A 24,295-nucleotide genomic window follows, 5' to 3' on the forward strand; every position below is an offset into this window, starting at 1 on the left:
GGAGATTCATCACCCATGGTTAATCTTGGCTACCCCTGGTGACTAATCTCCCTGAAATGCCTTTACGTCAGTGATAAAGTGAATCGCCGGTGGAAAGGATTATGCGTTGCTTTGATTTCCAAAATCGTGCAAACTTGCCTGTAGGAGAAAACTTTGCATAACTGGAATAAACTAAGCAACGTGTGCCTTTCCACCTGTGATTTACTTTGTTGCAGGTGAAAAAGGCATTTTGAGGAGATTAGTTGCCTGTGGTAGCAGAGATTTAACTAATCTTCCCGTGAGACATCAGCCTTAAAGTTTTAGGTGATATGAACTCTCAAACATCATTATCATAACTACACAAAACTTACTGCTGATCATAAACCATGCCCTTCCAACCATATACTGTAATTAAAATGTGACATTCATTGGTATATAAACAGCTAATGTTGAGACTAAGAGCTTTATTATAAAACAAACAAAAATAGACAAAGAAAAAAACATACAAAACAGTAGGTATAAAAAAAAATCTATGGATGAAAAATGTTGAGAGATACAGATAGAAGTTGGGTTACTGGCAAACTTGGCAAATAGATGGTTATGCCACTGGACTGAATTCACTTGGTTTCAACAGTGGAAAAACTGCATCATCTATTTCATGAATATGCTGACCTCAGTTTGCATTTGGCTTTTTTTTTAACATTCGGCAATAAATAATTTATAATAATTCATTTTGTATTAATTTTACTGTTGTCATTTATTAAGAAAGAAGGTATTTTCAAATTAGCTGTAGGTACTCCCTACCTAAGAAACATTTGGACTTTCCAAACGTATTAAAAATTGATTTTACATTTATTATATTTGCACTGAATTCCTCAATTCATACCTAGTTGTCATAAATGCCAATTCATTTATAAAAGTTAATACTATGCAACTGAAATTTTTCAGGACAAAACTACACTTCAAAAACCACCTCTAAAGGATTGGAAATATTCTAGAATTCTTTATATACAATATTCTACAATTCCAAGTATAAAATTGAGTGTTAGAAAATCAGTTATTTTCCTTGCTGATTTACAGATCTTAGAAAGGAAACGGAAAGGTATAAATGGCGGGTTGTTTGTTAGACACCCCCCCACCAGTGATTTAAATTGGTTACTGAAGACCGTGGGACAGTGCTCCTGCTATCAACTGTGCTGCCCTGTGGTACTAGTTTAAGAGCTTTGCACCACAGTTATCTTTATCGTTCAAAATCTTCACTACGTTCCAGTCGTGGTGCAAACACGCAGTACGGTTAATCTAGAAGCTGAAAACGGAAGCAAAAAGCTGTCTTTTCACTCTACTGCGTTTGTGCATCTGACCTGGGGGTTCAGAAGATCAAAGAAGTAGAAGAGGATTGTGAGGTGTTGCTCCTACAATAGTATCTCTAACTGGTGTAATTTTCAGCAAACGAAAGCAGTACTAAGCTCATTGGGGTGCCTAAGACCCTTTCTTCTCCTTGTGAAAAAAGCAACAGGAGTACAAATTATTGTAAAGAAGGGATATTAGGCGTCATTGTTATATTGTGGTTCTACTTATTGCTTCAAAAGTGCTTATTTTTTACAAAGTGGGCCCTTTCATAGATATTACAGAAATGTGATCTTTTTGAATCAAAGTCAAAGCTGGGAGGTGCCTGCGCAGCAAGTATTTTCTGGGCAAACATGCTGATCGGATTTATGTAGTTTTTGTTACTGATGAGATTGCGTGATGTTGTCATGAACCTGAGCGTATGTCTGGGGGTCGAAGCTGACGTTCTCCCTCAGCCAAGAAGATCTGCATTGCTCTGTGCAACATGTGTACACCAAGCAGCTGACGGCGACTGGGGCTCCAACTCTGCAACTGGCCATAGTAAACACCCTTCTTTTGATTGGTTAACATCTTCAAACCTTAAAAACCAAAAATGAAAATTGCATCACACCAAGTTGGAGGTATAACATATATTTCTGTTACACTATGTTTCATAACTGATTATGTGATTATTATTTTATGTTACATAATTAACCAGGGGTAAGCAAGACAAACTGATGCAAGCCTGAATGCCCATATCTTTATTTAAATTGTTCTATTTAATATGACCCTTTTATTTTCTTAACTAGCATACTATGTCTAATTTGTAAAAAACACACCTTCCGCCATTCATCATAATCTTATGTATCTGCATACTTTATACATTTAATCTTGATTTTATAATATTTAAACTTGATTTTTTCCACCAGCACATTTGGGTAGCAATAGAACTAAATGTGCTCCATTTCTAGCATCTATAGCAGTGAATCAGCAGGTAGCATTGGCTGGTAAGCTGTATAAAAATACACATTTGGTTGTTATAGGTTACTGGACTATCTTCAAGTTTGCCACCTTTTAAAGGGATGGTTAAGTTTTACATTAACTTTAGTATGTTATAGAATGTCCTGTTTCTAGCAACTTTGCAATTGGTCTTTATTATTTATATTTTATAGTTCTTAAATTATTTGCCTTTTACATCTTTTCAGCTTTCAAATAGGGGTCACTGACCCCAGCAGCCAGCAAAACTATTGCTCTGTGATCTTACAATTGTATTATTATTGTTATTTTTATTACTTATCTTTCTATTCAGTCTTTGTTCTATTAATATTCCAGTGCTTGGTTGCTAAGGTAAACAAGACCCTAGGAATCAGATAGCTGCTAAAATTCCAAACTGAAGAGCAAATAAACAAAAAGCTAAATAACTGAAATACAACAAAAAATAAAAAATGAAAACCAGTTGCAAATTGTCTCTAAATATCTATGTCTACATCATACTAAAAGTTAGTTTGAATTTGAAAAACGCCTTTAATGCAGTAACCCCTTCTTTGAACAGGTCTTACATAGCCTCCTAGCCCATAAACCATAACCAGACTATATTCAAAAATTAATTGCTACAATTTTTTTTTGCAAAAAGTTTTACCAATTGTATCCACCATGCATGCTTCTCGTGTATACGCTTCCACGGGAATGGTGTTCTGGAAACAGTGTAGAGAAATCACCCCATGGCCACTATTCCAAATGTCCAGAATGTGCTGCACCTTGGGACAAGGCTGGAAAGCAATGAATCAATCATGAAAACAAATAATTTATTTTGACCTTTGAGAAAAGCGCCAAACTGTGGCATTAGGTCATGAACTTGTATAGAACGGGTATTCAATACTTTTTGGTTGTAAACAAGTATAAATCCATTGAGAAGTAAATTAATTTTCTCAAAACAGTCTTTTGCTTAAGAAAAAACAAGTTTGAGCTGTTTTTTCCTACGAGCAGCCCATATACAAAATATAGTCTTTTTGTGTATTCCTAACCAGAATGTTATTGTGTATTAGTGCATAGAAATCATAAACAGGCTAAAGTATTTCAAGGGAAAATTCACTCTTAATATAACTTTTAAGGAAGGGGTTCATTTACTTACTACAAGTACAACCATTATCTTGCAAAATTTGGCACAGTCATTGTGCCAAAAGCTTAATTTATTAAAAGGTAGTTGCATCCAAGACCACTTCTTGAACTACAGTATAGTTGCGCACCGCTGCCTTTGTCATGCCTTCTGTTACTCATTTTGCACATGTGCATCCATTGACACAGGGGAACACATCATCTGAAGGCAGCAGTAGCTCTAGGGTTCTCACAGCAAGCTATGTCAAGAAATTAACACATTTTGACTTTCCGTGAAATTCTGTCCAATTCAAGTTGAAGAGCATACGTAAATGCAGACATTTTGATGCACAGACCATATATATCAGGCATACCTCTGCCTTGCAGAGAAATGATGCTGAATTGTGGGTAAAATGCATGTTGTATCTGAAACTGCACTTGGTACATTGTACTTGCCATAAGTTAATGTCCCTTTTAGACAACTTTTAAATAGTAATAAGGTGAAATTACATTGCAGTTAAAGGGGTAGTTTAACTTTGAGTTCAAATTTAGTAGGATGAGCAATTAATTTTTTATAGTTTTTAAATAAAATGCCTTCCTCTTCTGCCTCTTTTTAAGCTTTCACATGGGGGGTCACTAACTAACAAGATATCATCTGTAGACAGATATTTTTTCCTTCTAAAAAAATATTCTTTGGGACCTTGACATCAGTTTAGTATGGATTTTGAATATTGCAGGAACAAAGGCCCAGTCATTCGTTTTAACCCTCCTCAGAGTCTATATCAATGTTATAATTAGGCAGCTATTCTACAGTGATAAATTTCTGCTACCTTTCAGAGTGAACCCATCAGTATTTGCTCCACTCCTTCAAAGAGACACTCCTATCAAAAGCACACTCCCAGTAAAGCTATTAGCTGTCATGCACCTCCAGGTTTAAAAATATATGAACAATGTTTGGGCAAAGCCTTTGCCCTTTTACATCAAGTACCACAAGCATATACAACAACCTATATATATTCCTCTCATATTGTACACACATCTGGAATTTCCAGAGGCAAATACAGCCTGTAAAACACATATGATCCATGCTTTTACTTGGTAAAACTTTGGCACAGGGAGAACAGCCAGAAATAATAAACAATAAAAAGGCAGTTATTATTCCTAGTCAATAATTCTACAGCCCCCCAAACATAAGACGAGAAGTATTTGGGGGCTTAAATTTTTTACCTTTTTGTTCTTGCTTTTGTAGTGGGTTAAGGCCTCATAGAGGTGGAAGTATGGACGCGATCTTTTTCCTTTGCCCACATAAAAGATAGAGCTGATGAATGTCCGAAAGCAGTCAGGCTTCGAAAGAGTACGACAGCGTGCAGGCAGATTCCGAGTGACTCTGTAGGACAGACAACATTTTTGTTGCTTTATAACTTTTAATTTGTAGTTAACAATACAGATACATTCCAAAGGCAACAAAGATAATATTTACTATTTTATTTTTCCTTTTTTTAATTGGCCAATTAAGAGGGTTGAGAGAGTTGGGGTTGAGATTAGGGACATCATGAATAAGTTGAGGTTTGACTTAGTTGAGAAACAATTGTTGGCTTTAAAAAGGGAAACAGATGATCAATATGTGTCCTCCAACCTTAGCAAAGGTGAACGTTTGGCACTTAAACAGTTAAGGGAAGACAAGTCCCTGGTAATTAAAAGTGCGGATAAAGGGGGGATGGTGGTAGTTTTGGATACAGCCGCTTACAAAGCTGAGGCAATGCGGCAATTGAGTGATGTTTCCACTTATAAGATCCTGAAATTCAACCCTACTGATGATTTCACACGGATTCTTAGTGCTTTGATTTTTAAGGCCTATACTAATGGTCTCATCAATACAAAAATTAGGGATTATTTGATCCCCACTAATGTTAAGATTCCTGTGTTTCATCACCTTCCGAAAGTACACAAGGCAGAGCGGCCACCGATTGGTAGGCCTATAGTGTCGGGGATTATGTCCCTAAATGAAAGACTATCTGAATTTATAGACATTTTGTTGCAGCCTTTAGTGTTGCGTTTAACTTCATATGTTCGTGACACAAAACATATTTTGCAGATTTTAGGGGATTTTGAGTGGCAGGATGGTTTTTCTTGGGGCACGATAGATGTCACAACTCTTTATTCCTGCATCCCCCATGAAAAAGGTTTGCAGGCTATCTCTTTTCACTTGGATAATTATAGTTCATATGATAGCGTTCTTAAGGATTTTATTTTGGATGCTGTTTTATATTTATTGGCGCACAATTTTTTTCAAATTTGAGGGTGTCTTTTACCTCCAGAGATGCGGGACCACAATGGGTGCTTAATTTGCGCCCACCTATGCCAACCTGTACATCTTTGGTGGTGAGGCACCTTTATTACAGCACGTGGTGTTATATAGGAGGTTTGTGGATGGCCTCCTTTTTGTATGGAGGGGCACTGAATATGCTTTTTCACAATTTGTGGAATTTTTGAATATGAATGATTTAAATTTAAAATTCACAAGCGAGTATGGTAAAACTTGGATCACGTTTTTGGACCTTGAATTAAGGTGTCACGGCGGGTCTATTTAAACTGATGTCTATAGGTAGCCTCCCTTTTGAGGGCTGACTCTTGTCATCCAGGATGACAGAGTTCAAAGGGATTCCCTTAGGACAGTTTTGTCGATTAAGGAGGAATTGCAATACTGAGGCCAGTTTGGTTAAGCAATCCTGTCAGTTAAGGGATCGTTTTCTAAGTCGGGGTTACACTATGAAACACCTCTTACCAGCCTTTGAGAGAACGCTTAATATGGATAGGCGGGCTTCTGTTGCATAAAAGATCTGGGGAAATGGCTGGTGGAGTTCGGGGGGGACCCTTTGTGATGGGGGGCAAAAAAGATGTTCCCATCTTTGTGACTACATATAGTAGGCAATTTTATAGAATCAAAAAGATCATTTAAAATTTGTTACCAGTTCTCCTCAATGACCCCCAGTTAGCCCCTGTGGTAGCGGATGGTTGTAAATTTGTTTCACGTACAGCCCCCACTTTGGGCAATTATTTATCTCCAACAGTTCTGAAATCAGCAAAAGCTAAAGCTACATGGCTTGATATTAAGGGGACATATCCTTGTGGTGCGCGGAGATGTATTACGTGCACATATGTCAAGCGTTCCACTGCTTTTGAAAGCACTGTGACCAAGTGTTCTTTTGACATGCGCTTTTTACGCTAATTGCAACACACACCATGTGGTATATTTGTTGACTTGTATGAATTGTTCCCTTCAGTATGTGGGCTGTACTATTCGTCCACTTAAACATAGCATGCGGGAACATATTGCACACATTGTTGCAAAAAAAAGTAATAGTCCAGTTTCTAGGCACTTTATTGACTGTTGCAATAGTAATGTTGCTTTGCTGCAGATTCAGGTCATTGACAGGGTGTTTCCAGATGAACGAGGTGGGAATCTGTGGACGAAACTTTTGCAGAGGGAAGTAAAATGGATATTTATTTTGGGCACGCGCCAACCACATGGTTTAAATTCTATATTTGATATTAATTGTTATGTTCCCTCAAAGTGATGTTGCCAGAGAATTGTATATGTCATGTTAGTCTATCTTTCTTTATTTCGTTCCGTTTCATTTTTATACACATAAAGAGAAGAAAAAATATGTGATGTCATTAATTGATAGGCTTTATATAGCATGTTACTGTCTCAGAATGCATGCCTATGATTAAGTGCGGGTACGCACGAAACGCGCCAGGCGTTCTGGGTTTTTAAGAATGTAAATAAAGTTTGAGTTTTATTCATTTTCTGGCTGACCATGGTGCTTTGTGAGCTGCTTTCTTCAGAGATTTCAATTAAGAGGGCAGGCTTAAACCCCAGTAAGATTTAAACCCCAGTGCACATTTATGACACATAGGAATCTTATAGCTTTTCCCATTACTAACCCATCAAAATATAATTTCCATTTGCTATATATATATATATATATATATATATATATATATATATATATATAACAAAAATACCTAAAACACAGTAAAAACTGCCTGGGCAAAATGAGTAAAAATAGGAATTGTGTCTCACCTGGGGTCTAGCAGCAAGTAATTAAAACTGGATTTTAGAACCCCCTCTCTCCACTTTTGGCTCTTATCCGGCTTGTCAAATTCTTTAGATAGTGTAGATTCATCTGTGCTACTGTCAGGTATCTGAAAACTGCGGAGAGCTAGGGAAAGTTCTCGGCTGAATCCTGAAGACAAAATTAAAGTCAAATAACAGATCAAGTGACATTCAACTTCTAAAACCACTTACTTGAAGAAATCTTCAACTTTGGTTCAATACTCTGCCTGCCATATTCTGCGCCTGTGTGTGCCATACTCTGCCAGCCCTATGCTGCCTGTGTGTACCGAGGGCCTGCCCTGTGCTGCCTGAGTGAGGTGAACTTGGCAGAGGTTTGTTCTGGGAGTTTGTAAGCATTTGAAAATAGTTATTATATGGTCCATTAGGTGTGTAATTATATGCTGGGGTTTGCTGTGCTATCCACAGGGGAGGAGGAGCCATAAGGATTTAAGAGTGTGTCTTAATATGACATAATATTATTCTTTTACATATGAATGTAGGGTAATATCCCTAAAGTGTGCACCAACCATTTGGGTTTTTGCTGCGCTACCACCATTAATGTGGGTATGGTATTTAAAGCATTGTGATAACATGGGTGTGGTTTGAAGTGGGTGTCGTTTAAAAAAAAAAAAAGAGTAGTGGTCAAAACCAACTTCGATTATCGGCTCTCCACCATGTAGGCCAGAAAAATTCTGGCCCTCGGTACCACAGAAGTTGGACAGCACTGATGTAGAGAATAATATTCTAAGACAATTTGCAATTGGTCTTCATTTTTTATTATAGTTTTTTTCAATTATTTCACTTTTTGTTGAGCAGCTCTCCAGTTTGGAGTTTCAGCAGCTTTTTGGTTGCTGGGGTCCAAATGATCTTAGCAACCAGGGAATAATTTGAATGAGAGACTGATATATGGATAGGAAAGGACATGAAAAATAAAACAAGTAATAACAATAAAATTGTAGCCTCGCAGAGAAAGTTTTTTGACTGCTGGGTGTCAGTGACCCCCTTTTGAAAGCTAGAATTGTCCGAAGAATAAGGCAAATAATTCAAAAACAATCAAAAATAAATAATGAAGACCAATTGAAAAGTTGCTCAGAATTGGCCATTCTTTAACACACTAAAAGTCAACTTAAAGGTGAACCACCCCTTTACGGGTTTGTATGCCCCCACCTGAATCCTGCAAAGCATGCTGGGGATGTGGCCAAATTCCAAACTGTATGTGAATTTAGTGCATCCTTAATATTTTTTATATAAACATACACTGAAATGGTGCAGTACAAAATGCCTTTTTTACCTGAAATTCCAGTGGATCCTCTAACCGATGATTCTTTCAGACGCTTATCTAGTAGAGCAATGTACATTTTTCTGGTTTGGCTGGTTACAGGTCCTGTTTCCTCTCCCAGCTCATTTAGCCTGCTTGCAATATCATTATTAGACAGTCTGTACAATTCAACAGACACTTTATTAGAAGGTGCTATTTGTCCCTGGATAACATTTTGCTTGTTGTTCTTATACTCCCTCCAGTCATAAATAATTGTATCATCAGAATTCTCACTGATTTCAGTAGCAGACTCATCTGTACAAGGAACATGTCTTTCTATAAGAGAATGGCCCCTTTCACAATCCATATAAAGATATTCCACAGGTTCAGCCGTACTCTCATTCAAAGGCCGGCCACCAGGAGATAGAGGTACATCTTGGACAGAAGACTCATTAACTGTATTAAGCTGGCAAGAGTTTGGTGCCCCATCATCTGATTTCAGAACACAAGATAGTCTACTGAAGCTGTAACGTGACACCTTTCTTGTAGGTATATCTTTTGCTACTAAGTCATTCAACCTAGTGCTCTGCTGCATATTATCTACATGGACAGTATCACCACAACTTTCATCTTCTCCATCCTCTGTAAGCCATGTGGTTGCAGACACCACACTATCTGCTCCATGGCTTTCACATTTTTGGTGGCAACGTGTATCTGACTTTGATCCTTCTGTATCTGAAGAGGTCAGGTCATCAGTTAGAAAGTTGCTAATATTTACATTTCTTACAGCAGCTGCCTGTTGTATTTTCTGTCTATCAGCACATGAAGCTGAATTTTCTGCTTGGTCACATGCCAAGCTACAATGAAACAAACCTCTCCTGGAGCCACTCATGGCTGACCCATACGGAGACTTTTGAGCATCTGGGCTTCGGATTCTTCTTCCTCGCTGGGGCATTTCCACTGTCTCATCAAAAAGTGAACTGCTAGAGCGAGAACTGGAAGAAAGAAGACGGCTTTTTGTACGAGGAGTGAAATGGCAAAAGCTTTTTTCCTGATCTGGATGAGACTGGGAAGTCTTAGTTAACATCATTATTTTCCTCAGCTCTGTGTTTAGATCGGCATTACTATTATCTTGCACATCTTCTGCAGTTGACTCCACTACAAATGTGTCAGATGTAGCCAAGAAATTAGAGGGGCTGACTTGTTGCTTGGTCAAAAACATCATATGTTTCAATTGCCCATCCAGTACCTTGGCTTTTTCCCCAGTTAGACTTGTCTGATTGGTAACTGGAAGAGTGTCCGAATCATATCCCTCAGTTTGTGTTTCAGGGATGGGTGTAAAATTACAGTGACTGACTTGTTGCTTGGTTAAAAACATCATATCTTTCAGCTGCTTAATAATTTCCTGTTCTGGATCAGCATTATCATGCACATCTTCTGTACCTGGTTCTACTGAAAGTGTGTCAGATGTAGCAATGAAATTAGAGGAAATAACTTGTTGCTTCGTCAAAAACAACATATCTTTTAATTGCCCATCCAGTACCTTGTTTTCTTTCCCATTCAGATGTATCTGACTAGCAATTGGAAGAGTGTCTGAATCATAAATCTGGATTTGGGTTCCACATGTGGATGTAAAATTACTGGGACTGATTTGCTGCTTGGTCAAAATCATCATATCGTTTAACTGGTTATTAAATACATGGTCTACATTAACATTACTTGTATCATGCAAATCATGTGCAGCTCCTTCTATTGTGAGTATGTCTGGTTTAGCCATCAAATTAGATGTTCCGTCTTGTTGCACGGTCAAAACTATGATATCGTTATGTTGCCTACCCAGTACATGGTGTTGTTCTTCCCTAGTCAGTTTTATCTGATTATTATCTTTAAGCGCGTTTGAATCATGCAAACAGATTTGGCTTTTGTTGTTTGCAAGAAAGTCCTTGTTGCAAAACATATGATTCCTTGACTGGCCTTTTGAACTTTTAACATTTAAATTAGTATGTTCACCAGCATAACCTACACACAGTGTTGCAGACTGAGATTTGCATGGAAGTTGTGAGTCTCTCTCTCCAGGACATTGACTGTTGTGCACAGGATTCTGATGTTGCCCTAGAGAATCAGTATCATCAGTTTCAAATACTGACATCTTAATATCTGCCTTTTCCTCACCATTTTTTAGATTGTAAACATTTGTGCTATTTTTTGGACTGATGCAGCATCCAGAGTCCCGTTTTGACCTCTTTTTCTTTTCAGATGAGGAAGGACTTTCTCCAAGACTAGCAAAACACTCACTCTCACAACTGTTGTAATTGCTGCTGGAACTTTGATCCTTTTCTTCTGCATTAACACCATTACTGCTATCAAGAATAAAAGTCTTCTCCAAGCTATCATCATAGGTGGTTTTGCTTTTGCTGAAGATATAGACATGGTCTGGTGACGTTACATCTAAACCTTTTATTTGTCTTGAACGGGAATTGGAGTCTATTAGTCGACTGCTGGTGGAAAAGTCCAGAATAAGCTCTCCAATAGATTTTAAAAATCTTTTTGCAGATGTATTAGTACTATTGCTACAAATGTCCTTTTCCATTTGATTTTGGGTGATATTAACATTTTGTGACAGATTACTCGCATTGCACATCAAGGTTTGAGAATTATTTGACAGGTTATTGTTTTCTTTTTGTTCTTCTTGGGGTAAAACACCTGTATCTATGAGATCAATATATAGATTATCAGAGGCATCTGCAATGCAGTGGCTGGTTTGTGAAAGCTTGGTGCTGCACAGTACTCCAAAGTCAGTTAGATTATCTTCACAGAAATCATTGTGGATGGTTTGCAAGCTAACACTTAGGTGTTCTGATGATCCCTCATTTTTCTGGTGTGTCTTGATCTTCAAGTCAACACTTCGTTCCCCCTGTGAGTTGATTTTACCATCCCTGCCTGGAGGATCCAGTTGGCTTGTCACCACTGCATTATTCATGCCCTGTGTTATATTTTCTTTCTTGCACATAGGAGAAAAAGGATATATTTTGGTGCTACTGTATGGAGAGTTGTCATCTGTAGACTCAAGAAGGAGAGAAATGCTGCTAATTTGTGTTATATCATCATAGTTTCCATAACCTGCAAAGAAAGGATTCATTTTTACGTTAGAACTTACTGGTGCCATTAATTATAACAAATAATTGCAAAACTTATGCTATATGATAAAGACTTTGTCTCAATGTGTGTAGGGATTATTTAAATTAAATTACAGCTAGCAACAAACAAACAAACAGAGGTAAGGTAATGGTATAGCTACATAAGACCCTTTATTTTTGTTTGTGTAATTTAATTTTATAAATGTCTTAATGACTACAATCAGACCAGTTACTAAGCATTCACTATCATAAAAGATCCACCAGCAGATGGATATCTGATCAAGATTACAGGCTTCAGGGAACACAGGACTCCATTTTTCTGAAAACAGAGCAAAAGGAACAAGACCTGTTAAATAATTTACCGCGGTTTTCTTCCATCCATGGGATTTCCACACTCCTGTCATACTCCTGCAGAGCCACAACACATCTCCGATTCCCCTCCATTAACGCCAAATCTGATGCAGTATTCCCTTCCTTAGCCAAAAAATAACAGAGGCGCAAGAACAAACACATTAGACTTATGGAACGTGAGAAAACAAAGAGTACACATTGTGGCAGGTATTTTTGTAAAATAAATTGTATTGTCTATCAGAAATGTATTTCATTTTTAAAAAAAGAAAGCTTTCACAAGGGCCAGTTGATATTCCCCTTTCCACCTGTGCCTAAAAACCAATGTGTATGGAAAATAAGACCATTTTGCTTACATAGTGGCATGCATTTCCCTATACATATGCATATCTGCTTCCTTACAAACACAGGATTATAGAGTTTGTTCGCTTCCATCAGGTGGAGAGAAACAGATTTGCTTCCCTATTTTTTTTTTAATTAAATGAATGCCAGTTTGAGACACCACGCAGGTTGATTACATTAAATTACTAACAAACATAGTAAAGCGCACAGTTCATTTATAGTTGTTTATGGTAATAAAAAAAAAAAGTAGCAGCTTACAAAACGGTGAATAGATTTTTCCTACATACTTCTTTAAAGCTAGTCTGTTACCACACATCTAAAAGAATTAGTGCTTTCAGTGGGTAACACACTCTTAGGGGCAGATTCATGAAATCATGAGTTCGAATCCCAAATGGGATAAATTCGGATTTCTGAAGATCGCAAATATCACGAAAATGCTTACGAAAAAAATCATATTAGTCACGATAATATCGTATTGGCGATCCGAAAGTCACAAAATTTTCATACCGAATGATTGTAAACAGCAGGAAAACCTTTAAAAAATTTTTGCGCAAGCGTACTAAAAAATCGTGCAATCGGCAAAAATACGCTTGGAGCGTTCAAATGAACGCTCCTAGCGTTCGTGTCTTAGTAAATCTGCCCCATAGTATGTGTTAAGGTCTGCATAAACGGGCTGATTCTAGCTGCCGATATCGTTTTGGCCCCCTGAATTCTCCCGATATCGCCCACCCGTAGGTGCGATGTCGCCAAGCGAGCGGGTCTGAAGGTGTATGGGGACCTTGAAAATTAATAAAGGTAATATATGGTTATCAAGATAGGCAGCAACATACCTTTTCTTATCACCATAGGCTGCAGGGGTGTAAAACATGGTTAACTTACATCACATCTTATATCACTGTTTTTCCTGGTTCTTCTGGCACATTCCGTGACACAGCTAAAATGTCATAATTAGAATACAATATATAGTAGGTAAGCACCATATCCATAGTTTTTGGATTTGGCCATATACAACCTTCTCTACAAAAGATTTGGACAAATACAAAATCAAACCCAAACACTTATTTGCATATTCAGATTTTAAAAAATTGCAAAATGTATTAGAGATGCACAGAAAAAAAAGTTGAGACTTTGAGATTTACTATGTAACAAAACAGCTAAAAATCTGAATCCAACAACTCGCCAGCTAACACTTGCAGTGATCATGTAGAAGTCAGTGGCAGATGTCCTCCCCTTTCCTGGAGGATCCTTCTTTGCTTTGAAACTTTAGTATATATTTGTAGATTGTAAGCTCTTTTGGGCAGGGCCCTCTTCACCTCTTGTATTGGTTGCTTTATATGTTACTCTGTATGTCCAATGTATGAAACCCACTTATTGTACAGCGCTGTGGAATATGTTGGTGCTTTATAAATAAATGATAATAATAATAGAAGTTTTTGGATTTTTAACACTGGTTTTTTATCTGACAATTTGAAAAAGTAGTGGTTTTAGCCACTTTTTCCTCACTGAATTGTTCGGTTCAGACTTTTTAATAAATGTCAGACATCTGTGGATGAGTTTATTAGAATTTTTAAAAAGAAAAAAATGAGAAACGTGAGAGTTTTAGTAAATCTGACCCTACGTGTTTAGCCAAATCTCAATCCTGGATTCTATATTATTTTATATATATATATATATATATATATATATATATATATAATAAACAAAAAATGGATCGCATCACTCAGGACTTATGAAGAAAACATTCCATCTTTATTAAAGTGAATAACACAGGAACTGACGTTTCGGCCACAACAGCGGCCTTTCTCATATATATATATATATATATATATATATATATACACACACACACACACATACACTGTAGGCACACTGGAAATACATGTCCCTCATATTGAATATTTACTTTGGAAAGAAAACGTTGACAGGAGATTAAGCAATACGCAGCAAGCTCATTCAGAACATTAAAAACAAACCTGATCTTCAAGAGTGGGGTTACCACCTTTCCTCAACAAGAATACCAGTGCCTTATGACAGCCCCAGGATGCAGCAACATGTACAGGAGTCAACAGTTCCATGGATCTGTAACAGCAAATATATTTTATTAAACAAAAATTCTAATTTAGAACTCAAGCATAAGCAGTAGATTATTAAATATTTGATAGAATCCTGACTGGTAAGCAAAACCCTATAAAGCAAAAGGTATGTGTAGCATGGTTAAGTGCTCCAGGCTAGTCAGCCTTAAGGTATGGATCTTATCCGGAAACCCCCAGGTCCCGAGCATTCTGGATAATAGGTCCAATACCTGTACAATCACATTTGGTGCCAGAAGTGTGCTATTAATCTGCAGACTGGCCCTTGGTGGTAAGAGCGGGCTGAAAGCAAAAAAAAAAAAAAAGTTTGTTTTGTTTTTTTTAAGCAGCAGCAGCATTAACAGATCCAGCAACAGGATCAGCACGTCAAACAAATCAGGTAGTTGCAGGATCAGCATTCCAGACAGCAGAAGCAACTGGCACAACTCCAGGCCACACAATCCAGTCTGAAGACAGCAACCACACCTCAACCTCTCCTAATGAAAATGAGACATTCTGATGATTCAAAGACATTTCTCATAATTTTTTAAAAGGGTAGCCTCTGGCTAGAAATAACCTAAGGAGAAGTAGGCAATATTGCTGGAATCACTTCTGACTGTTAAAGAGCAGTGAGCTTACAGATGCCTTTCTACAAACAAAGAAAAAATCTACCAAGAAGTAAAGTCCACTTTACTGGACATATTGGGCCTCATGCCAGAGTTATACTGCTGAAGATTCTGGTCAGAGCTATAATCTACACATCTGTCCCAGAGATTTAGCCCAGCGCTTGATGTACTTTTGCACCAAATTAATCCAGCCTGCACCAAAATCCAGGAATCAGGTAACAGAAGCCTTGGAAGTAGTTCCTGCTTGTCCTGTCTGTTAAGAAACAGCAGTGGGTCCAAAGATGTTCAGCTAGCAGGAGGGCAGTAGCTTGACAACTAGTGGAAAGTTATCTTTTAATAGAAAAGGAAATCCAGCTACAGTTGTCCGTACAGCCAGTGTCCTCAAGTTACAGTCATTACCCCAAACTACTTCATGGTCTCCCTTATGGAAAAGGGAATCCCCTTGTTTAAGGGACAAGGACAAGTGACAACACAACTGGTTAAATCTCAGAGCAGTCGGCTCCCATTGTGGCCAAGGCTACAATAGCAAGGAGATTATCAAACCTCCTTTTGACAGTTCTATTGTCTCCCCTCTGACGATTCCAATATGAACTGCACATTTCCTAGAACCACAACAACATCAACCATCAAGGAACGTCTTCATCCCCAGTTGTAAGAGTAGAGGTCTATGGGAAACAGGTTACCAGAGTTGGCGGATTCTGGGTCCATGACCACTCTTATTTTAAGAGAGTCTATTTGCTAGAAGCTCATTAACTATTCAGTTACCTCTTATTCATGGGGATATAAAGAAATATTAAAGCCCAGGTAACATTGAAGGTTAATGACCAACCAGTTTCCCTTTGTGTTGGGGATGCACCTTTGCTGCCTAACCCTGTGTTAGTGTTATCTTCCCCTGTGAAATGCAGACATTTTTATCCAGACAGCGCCTAAAAAAAGTCTCGGAAACAGAGATGATAAGTCATACTCATAGTCCTGGTCCCTAAATGAGGTTCAATATAGTTTTATGTAGACCTGCACAAGTTCTGTGAATTGTCTAAGTTTGATGTCTAAACTAATGCCCTGAGCAGCTTTCTATCTTGATGATGTTGTAGTTTTCAGGAAAACATGGCAAGGTCATCTGGACCGGCTAAAGGCTGTCTTGTGCTCCTTAAGAGAAGCTGCCCTAGCAGCAAATACCAAGAAAGGCTCAATGGGTAAAACCAAGACAAAATACTTTTGTAGCAGGTAATGGGCTCTTAGTGGCTTAGCACTAAGAGTGATCATATTTAATTTAAAAGAAAAACAAAAAAAACTTTTGTTTCCCCCTACTGGAGTGCGTGAGACAATTTTTTTAAATAGGTGTCCTTTAAAACCATGGTCAGTCTTACAGAAGTTTGAGAATGAGACACATAGAAGCCAATGTCCTTGCAGTTTTTTCTCGCATTGTCTTGCTGCTGAAATCTATTTTTGTGTTTTTGGACTGTTATGGAAGAAAACTGCATTTTTACATGCTGCTGACTGCTTAAGTAAAAGCAATTTTCTTGAAGAGGCCTTTGCTGTCCCAACAATGAATTTCTGGTTCAAAACCAGAAAAAAAGCATAAACTTTTTAAGGAATTGTGGATGGATATATTAATTTTACTACCTTTAGCAAACAACCATAATAGTGCTTTGCTCTACTTAGATAAATAAAATATGCTATTTAAAGAGATACTAGAAAATCATGTTTTCAGTTTTACAACTATCATAACATAATATAAGGGGGGCTGCCATATTTCTACTTTAGTAGTCTGTTGTTGGAAATTTTGACATACAAATTTATCAGGGTCAGTCAGGTTGGCAAAATAGTCAGGGCTGATAATAAATCACCCTCTACCTTTTGCTAGGTTAAATTGGATCCTAGCAATGGGCTAGCTCCAGAAATCCAAACTGGAGAGCTGATGGACTACAATATAAATAAAGTAGTAATAATTTAAAAAACACAAAGAAATAAAGACTTATCTTAAAATATAATTTTCTACATTGTATTAAAAGTTAATGGAATGTTGAAGCAAGTAAACACGGAGCTTGGCACAGATAACAAAAACCCTGTAAGGTAGCGTTTAAAGCACTGTTGGTTATATGTGTGACTTAAATGAGTTGTTCACCTTCTGAACATATTTTTCAGTTTAGTTGTTTTCAGATAGTACACCAGAGATACAGACGTTTCTCATTTTCTTTCTATTTTTTATCTTGACCTTTGTTCTAATATTGAAATTTTCTATTTTCACCTACTGTGTTTCCGTGGAGCAGCTCATGGAGGGGTTCACAGACTCTATAAACTGTTCTATTTGATACATTTCTTATCTTTAGCCCTGCTAAGCATAAACCCTGAGTTTCATTAAAGGCAACTGCTATAATTGATACAATAGTTTCTAACCTTCCCACAGACGCTGATGGGAAATGTATCAACTAATGTAGCAAACTGTAACAGCTCAGAGCCTGCGCCTGGATAACTAAAAGAGAGGAATATTAAAATGTAAACTTAAATATCAGAAAAAAATAGAAAGCAACTGAAAAAAATAATTATTTCTTTAATACCAACCGAAATAAGTAGTGTAAATTTAGCCCATCTCACTATGACCTCACTGGTTGCTCTGTTTTGTTATGTAAAAGACAAACATACCTCACATTGGGATCCCCTCCTTCCTGCAGGATTAGCGTTAGACACCTTAGGGCACTCTCATTCTCTTTCCCAGCAGCCAGGTGGATGGCTGCAATACCAGTGGGCAAAACAAGGTTTGGGTCTGCCCCATTTTTTAATAGATTTTCAACCTCCCTAGAGAAAATATGAGTTGTAGAATTAGTAGTATTAAGGCAATAATTACCTTTTACCCAATGAAACCTAATAAACTGAACTCTTAGGTCAGGTAAAATAAAATAGTATAGACAGACACATTCATGTCTACAGTAGACTGTTTCTCAGAAAACTTTGCTTTTAAATGTATAAATATGTATTTTTTTTAGAAAAGATGGTTATTGACTATAATTACGTGGGTATATAAGAGGGTTAGATAACTAAACTGAAAAAGGTGGATAGGACATTTAGAAAATCAACTGGACAAGCAAGTTAGTTTTGAATTAACCGTTTTATTTTATTTGTAATAATCTTGTAATTTTCATCAACTGTTATGTCATACAGTAATAAAATGGAAAATATATGAAACGTTTAAAGCAAGGAGTGCCCAGATGACTGCTGTCTAGTTTTAGTGAAGTTAAAGCATCACCCCATGCTGTTGTTCATATGCCTCCATCTGACAATGTCAATTTATTTCAATGAGAAAAAAAAGAGCCTGTCTGACACCATCAGATTTTATGTAGTGGGATGCAGATGCAGAATTTCTTCCCAAAAGGAGTGTCATCTCAGATGGCAATACTGTATTTTACACATCAGATTTTTCTATCAGTCCCATTATATTGTGATCCATGCACCTACATCTGACTTGTAGGAAGTGTTTTGTTAATCTGACTCCATCCAACAAAAACCCCTGTGGAGTTTAGCCCTTTAGACTCCAGCAATTCTGGGTGGTGATTGCGTTTTCTCTGCCTGCAAAGAAAATGCTATTTTTGACATTAGCCTAATTCAGTTATTTGTGGCAAAGCTGGGCAGTTGCGAGCTACTGATCACCAGCTCAATATCTAATAATATTGCTCTCTGTGGTTGCATGATTTTTTTCAATGTATCAAAAATAAACGGGCAGGTTTATTGCCAACTGATAAAGCTGACCATAGTTTGTGACCACGATAGGGACCTTAGGGTTTCTACTGGAGAGCCTTTGTGCAATGCAGGAAAGCGCAGAAATAAAAGCATCCTATTCTCCCTAATGTGCTGGTTCTGACACAGGTAAATGTAAGTGCCAAACGCAGGTGGAAAAGAACATGCTTACATGCGCCTGTGTCAGTACACTTGTGTCTTGCAGTTCTGGGGTCCTGATGTATGTTCTCCCTGTGTCTGCATGGGTTTCCTCTAAAAACACAGAGGCAGGTTTCTTGGCTTTTGATGAAAACTGACCTGACCTGAGGGCTCTTACATATGGGTGTTTTTTCATGTACATAAAAATACCACTGCCTATTCATTTGTACTCACTCTACTACAGGGAAGTGCCGAAACGCATCAAGTTGTGTTCTACCTGTGTTTGGCACTTGTACCCAAGTAAGTACAAACTTACTGAATAGTCTGGGCTGGCTTTCTTTCTGTGTGTAAAGGTGGCCATACACCTTCAGATCCGCTCGCTTGGCGACCTACGGGTGGGCGATATCAGGAGAATCCAGGCTAATTCGGTAGTTTGGCCCTGAGTATAGGCAAAGCCCAATCCGACTAAATTTTTTAACCTGCCCGATTTCAGGCCAGATATCGGTCGGCAGGCCCGTTGGTGCCCCTACACGGGCCGATTAGTCGCCGAATCTGTCTAAGGGACCGATATCGTCGGCTAGAATCGGCCCGTGTATGGCCACCTTTAGATCAATTAGATTGTAAGCTCCCGACTGCACTGGGGCAAGGCATGGACAGATGTAAATGATGATTAACATCTGTAAGGTGCTGTGGAAATGTGTTGGTGCTATATAAATAACAGATAATAGATATGTTTTCTGTTGGGAACCTGTGGTTTAAATAATCATTAGCTGTGTAACTGTATCCTGATGACCTTTTATACTGGGATAGTATAGTACTTTTATATAGTTACAGCAAGAAATTCATACCACATTAGGCTGCTTCTTCCTGTAAAGTATATGCCCGGGCAAGTCCTATACTTAGAGCTTCTATAGAACATGAATGTGTGGCTTTTGCAGAATGAAGCAGGAATTGGGAGGAGATATTCCAGGGTTTGGCTGCATTTACTTACTTTGCGTCTTCATTCTCCACAGCTTCGCACAAAAGCCGAGCCAAAGCCAGCGTGTCCATTCTGGTATCGGGACATGGGAAACTACAGGGATCGCTGATGGCCCCGAACTCTGGCCAAAGCGAAATCAAACAAAAGGTTCCAAGAGCCTCGGCAGGGAAAGCTAACGCTGCGTGTTATACTGCACCGAGATTAGCGTGTACCAAATGGGCCCCAAGGTAAACCCTCAGCGGGGCTTTAGCCCACATTTCTGACAGCTGTGGAGCCCGGAACAATGGTATCGTGGGTTCAAACTTCCCACCAGCGGCGTTGGACAGCCCACTTCTCCAGGCCCAGCCCATCTCCCATTGCACCACCCATGTCCCTTCAAAATATCACAGGCGGACGTCCCTCTCCTTTCCCTACGGTCTGCGCCAGCCACCTCATTTACCAACCCATGCAGTAGCCCAGTATATGCCATGCTATCCTTTACAGTAATTCACTGCGTTGTTATAAAAAAAAGTAGACTAATCGCTTAGCTGGGGTCAGTTGTTTTTTGTTCTCCAAGAATCTGTTCTATTACAGATTCTTGTAACTTCACATTGGCCAGCAGGTGTCGCAGCGAGATTTAATGCACTGGGTAACCATCAACAGGACCGCCGGAAAGGCGCTTGGGATGTAGGGAAGCCTCCAATGGTTCCGTCTTCCGCCAATAGTTAAGATGGTGTCACCCATGCTGCAATTGTATCCTTTGCTTGGAGGGAGCGCTTTAACTTTGCGTTACTGAATTTAGATATAATTAGAATGTTGGGGGACAGTAGTAAAGGTTTTGACAGGGAAATGAAGTGCCAGTGCTATTATGTTCCGGTTAAACGGAGGTTTCTTAAGCCTTGGTGCGTTTATTTAGGGTAGGCCTTGCATGGCAACCCGTGAAGCCAAAGTGACGTAATGAGTGTTGTATAGTTTTGCACCCATTGGTGACAAACTTTATACTTGGCAGTACGGTGGCAAGAACAGGCAGAACAAACAATAGTTTTTTTTGTTTTTGCTAAGTACATGAATACTAGGTATAGTGCTATTTTAAGCAGCTGCACAGAAAACATAAGATCATATCATTTTGCTTAATAGTTTTTCTCAAGGGTTGGTGAAAACTAATATATTGTAATGTCATAAGAAAGTCACACAGAAACCTACATGGGAATATCAGACCAATAATAATAGCAAAGAAAATAGATCACCAACAGCTTAGACTCCACAATAGTCTGCTTCAGTGAATAGTAATTCAAACTACCTAGGAACATGAAAGACTACTACAAATGTGCTTGAAAGTCTTTGAGGGGCTGTGCTATAATAATTTGTTATGTTAACATACATTTGTTTTGTGCTTTCCTGTTATGTTATATATTTCACTTGGATGACATTACAAATATATGGTCAACTTGGAAAACTGCAAACAAAGGAACATTTAATACAGATACAAATAGAAAGTCATACCCTTTGCCGCACTGATTCCATAACTTTTATTCAGCAAGCTCTGTGTGCCTTTCCCAAGCTCAAAGGAGGCTGAGATAGCCTATAATTCCCTGTGCCCCGATGCAGAGCCTAGAAAAGGAGGTGTAAGCAAAACTCTGAGTGTTACAGACAATATTCTGCATGTGTAAGTTCAACCAATACATTATAAAACCACATACAATACTTCATTTTATAATTGGCTGTTACCTTTCCTCTTCTGTCTGTTGTGTATATGGGTAATATTACTTTGGACTTGTGGGTGTAAATGGATAAATAGTGCATAGATATAAGTATTGTTTCTCTTTAATGTATTTTACTTGACAAGTATTTATATGTATGAGTCATACAAGTATTACCTGCAATCATGCAATAAGTATAGTATAGTAGTATGTGACCTATTGTGTCATTCATATGTATTCTGATGGGCACTTCTTGTAGCAGTAATCAAAATGGCTGGGGAGATATTGCCCTTACACCTGTGTGTATGTGAAAAAATAATTCTTTATGTAGGGGGCATAGTTTCATTATGATATAGGATGCCAAAATGAGTCTAGACAAAGACAAGACATAATCTGCACTATTGGAGTCAAAAATGTCTGTTAAGTCAACCCAAAATATAATTTTTGCCTAATAAAAGAAAATAAAATTTTAAGCAACTTTGCAATAAACATTCATTACAGATTTGTAATGATTTTTGTAGTATTTGTATGTATAATTACTAATAAAAGCAGTGTTTGCCTGTCCTTGCTGTCAGGTGGGTCAGGCTGTTGAAACAATGTTACACAAAGCAGCAGACTTGTTTGTTGGAGGAGACTGACCTTTGCAACATTGTTTAGAAAGTAACAACCAGGAATTCAGCAAATGCTGCTTTCAATAGCAGTTACATTTACAAATAACTTAAAGCACTAAAAATAATAAATTAATATTGAAAAGTTGCTTAGAATTATGTTTTCTTTTATTAGGCAAAAAATGATTTTTGGGGTTGACATGCTTTAATACACTAAAGTTGCTTTTTGTAACTTGCAGTACTTACTGTAATTAAATTGAGGCGCATTATTATACAGCATACACACTTTACAAATGTATCAACAGCCTGAACTGTACAGTTCCAGCAGCAATAACATACAATAGGCTGCAACAAGCAACAAAGAAATAGGATAGTGTGTATTTTAGTTGGAGATGTATCTAAAAATACATTTATTAGTTGTGTGGCAAAATAAAATATCACTATGCAATAAAATATATCAAAGTAAACTAATTATTTACCCATATATTCACTTTAAGGGCTGTGGCACATGGGGAGATTAGTCGCGAAAATCTCCCCGAAATGCCATCCCACCGGCGAGAATGTAAATCGCCGATGGGATGGCATACGCGGTGCAGCGATTTCCCCGGAGTCACGTATGCCATCCCACCACCGATTTACATTCTCGCTGGTGGGATGGTGGGCGACTAATCTCCCCGTGTGCCACAGCCCTAAAAAAGGGTTCAAGCTTTTTTTTTTTTTTTTTTTTTCAACTCTGGTGATATTAAAATTTCAGGGCAATAATACCAAACTTAAATAATAAGAAAGCACACATAATTTTAAATGATTAAAGTTCATTACTCTGTTCATTTACCAATGATAAATGTTCTTTGTTTGTAAAGACCCAATCCTGACATATTTTCCTTTTCTAAACAGAAACTGGAAAGCAGATGAAGCACGTATCCTGCGTGTGTCTGTCAGTTCCTTTCTGGAACACCTATCACTTGTTGTATTGACTATGGACAGATTTGGCCCTCCTCTGGATAATCCCTGACATGATTAAACAGATTCTTATTGTTTCGTGAATGTTCAAGCATTTACTGATTGACCTGAACAAATTATATAACTAGTCCCTGATTTATGTACAATGACATAACTCCAGGGCCTTCTTCTGTTTAGAATATCAAGGTATATTGCTTTGACCTTAATGTTGGGATTTTATGGAAGACTCTGCCCACTCAGCAAGGATTTCACATTGCTGACAACATTTGAAAATCTAAAAATAAGTTTGTGGGTTACAAACTACTTTAACTTTAGCATATATTTTTCTTTAATGTCTTTCATTTGTAGTATGTGACCATTCTGATAAGAATTGCATTGCTGATATTTTACATGAATAAATTATTTTTTACATCAGATGTTGAACTGTTTAACAATGCTGGTGTATGCATTTGGGTCACAGTAACAAATATAAGGGTACTCTGCTATATTTAATGCAACCAGTTTCTAAATTTGCTGCTCGATAATAATAAAAATAATGTCACAAATTGTAGAGGGGCGAGTCATAAAGTATGTTTTTAAAGGCTGAGCAAAACTATCGAACACAAAGGGTGAATTCATAAAAGTGGAGATTACATTATGTGGCAAGTTTTTTATTTTTGATAACCAGGTGTAGACACACCTAAATATTATTGGTGCATAAAAAACAAGAACTAGAACTACACTTTCAGGACAATTAAAATGAGTAAACACTGCATGTCTTTTCACTTTAAACTACACATTTTTACAAACTTTTTTTCCCTCAAATATTGACTCAAAACTTGCACTGTACAGCATATTTTCTCCCCACATGGTCTTGTGCGTAAAGAAAAGTCATCCTAAAATAAAATGACCTTATGTTAA

The 24,295-nt window shown here is 37.8% G+C and overlaps 2 protein-coding genes across 2 annotated transcripts; one reads left to right on the top strand and one right to left on the bottom strand.

Annotated features, from left to right (window-relative positions):
• Positions 1-426: 426 nt before the first annotated feature.
• On the bottom strand, positions 427-20,473 carry ankle1 (ankyrin repeat and LEM domain containing 1). The gene is made up of 9 exons (XM_002937942.5): positions 20,161-20,473; positions 17,943-18,095; positions 14,578-14,683; positions 12,277-12,388; positions 8,811-11,897; positions 7,487-7,649; positions 4,627-4,786; positions 2,945-3,074; positions 427-1,904 (listed from the first exon to the last, which is right to left on the bottom strand). Exons 1-9 carry the CDS (start codon positions 20,217-20,219, stop codon positions 1,732-1,734), a joined length of 4,143 nt encoding a protein of 1,380 aa, XP_002937988.3. The 5' UTR covers positions 20,220-20,473; the 3' UTR covers positions 427-1,731.
• Positions 20,474-20,754: 281 nt separating this feature from the next.
• On the top strand, positions 20,755-24,295 carry lage3 (L antigen family member 3). Its single transcript, XM_002937932.5, has 3 exons — positions 20,755-20,880; positions 21,665-21,793; positions 23,330-24,295. Exons 1-3 carry the CDS (start codon positions 20,858-20,860, stop codon positions 23,445-23,447), a joined length of 270 nt encoding a protein of 89 aa, XP_002937978.1. The 5' UTR covers positions 20,755-20,857; the 3' UTR covers positions 23,448-24,295.

The sequence above is a fragment of the Xenopus tropicalis genome, chromosome 1 (genome assembly GCF_000004195.4).
Source record: "Xenopus tropicalis strain Nigerian chromosome 1, UCB_Xtro_10.0, whole genome shotgun sequence".
NCBI lineage: Eukaryota > Metazoa > Chordata > Amphibia > Anura > Pipidae > Xenopus > Xenopus tropicalis.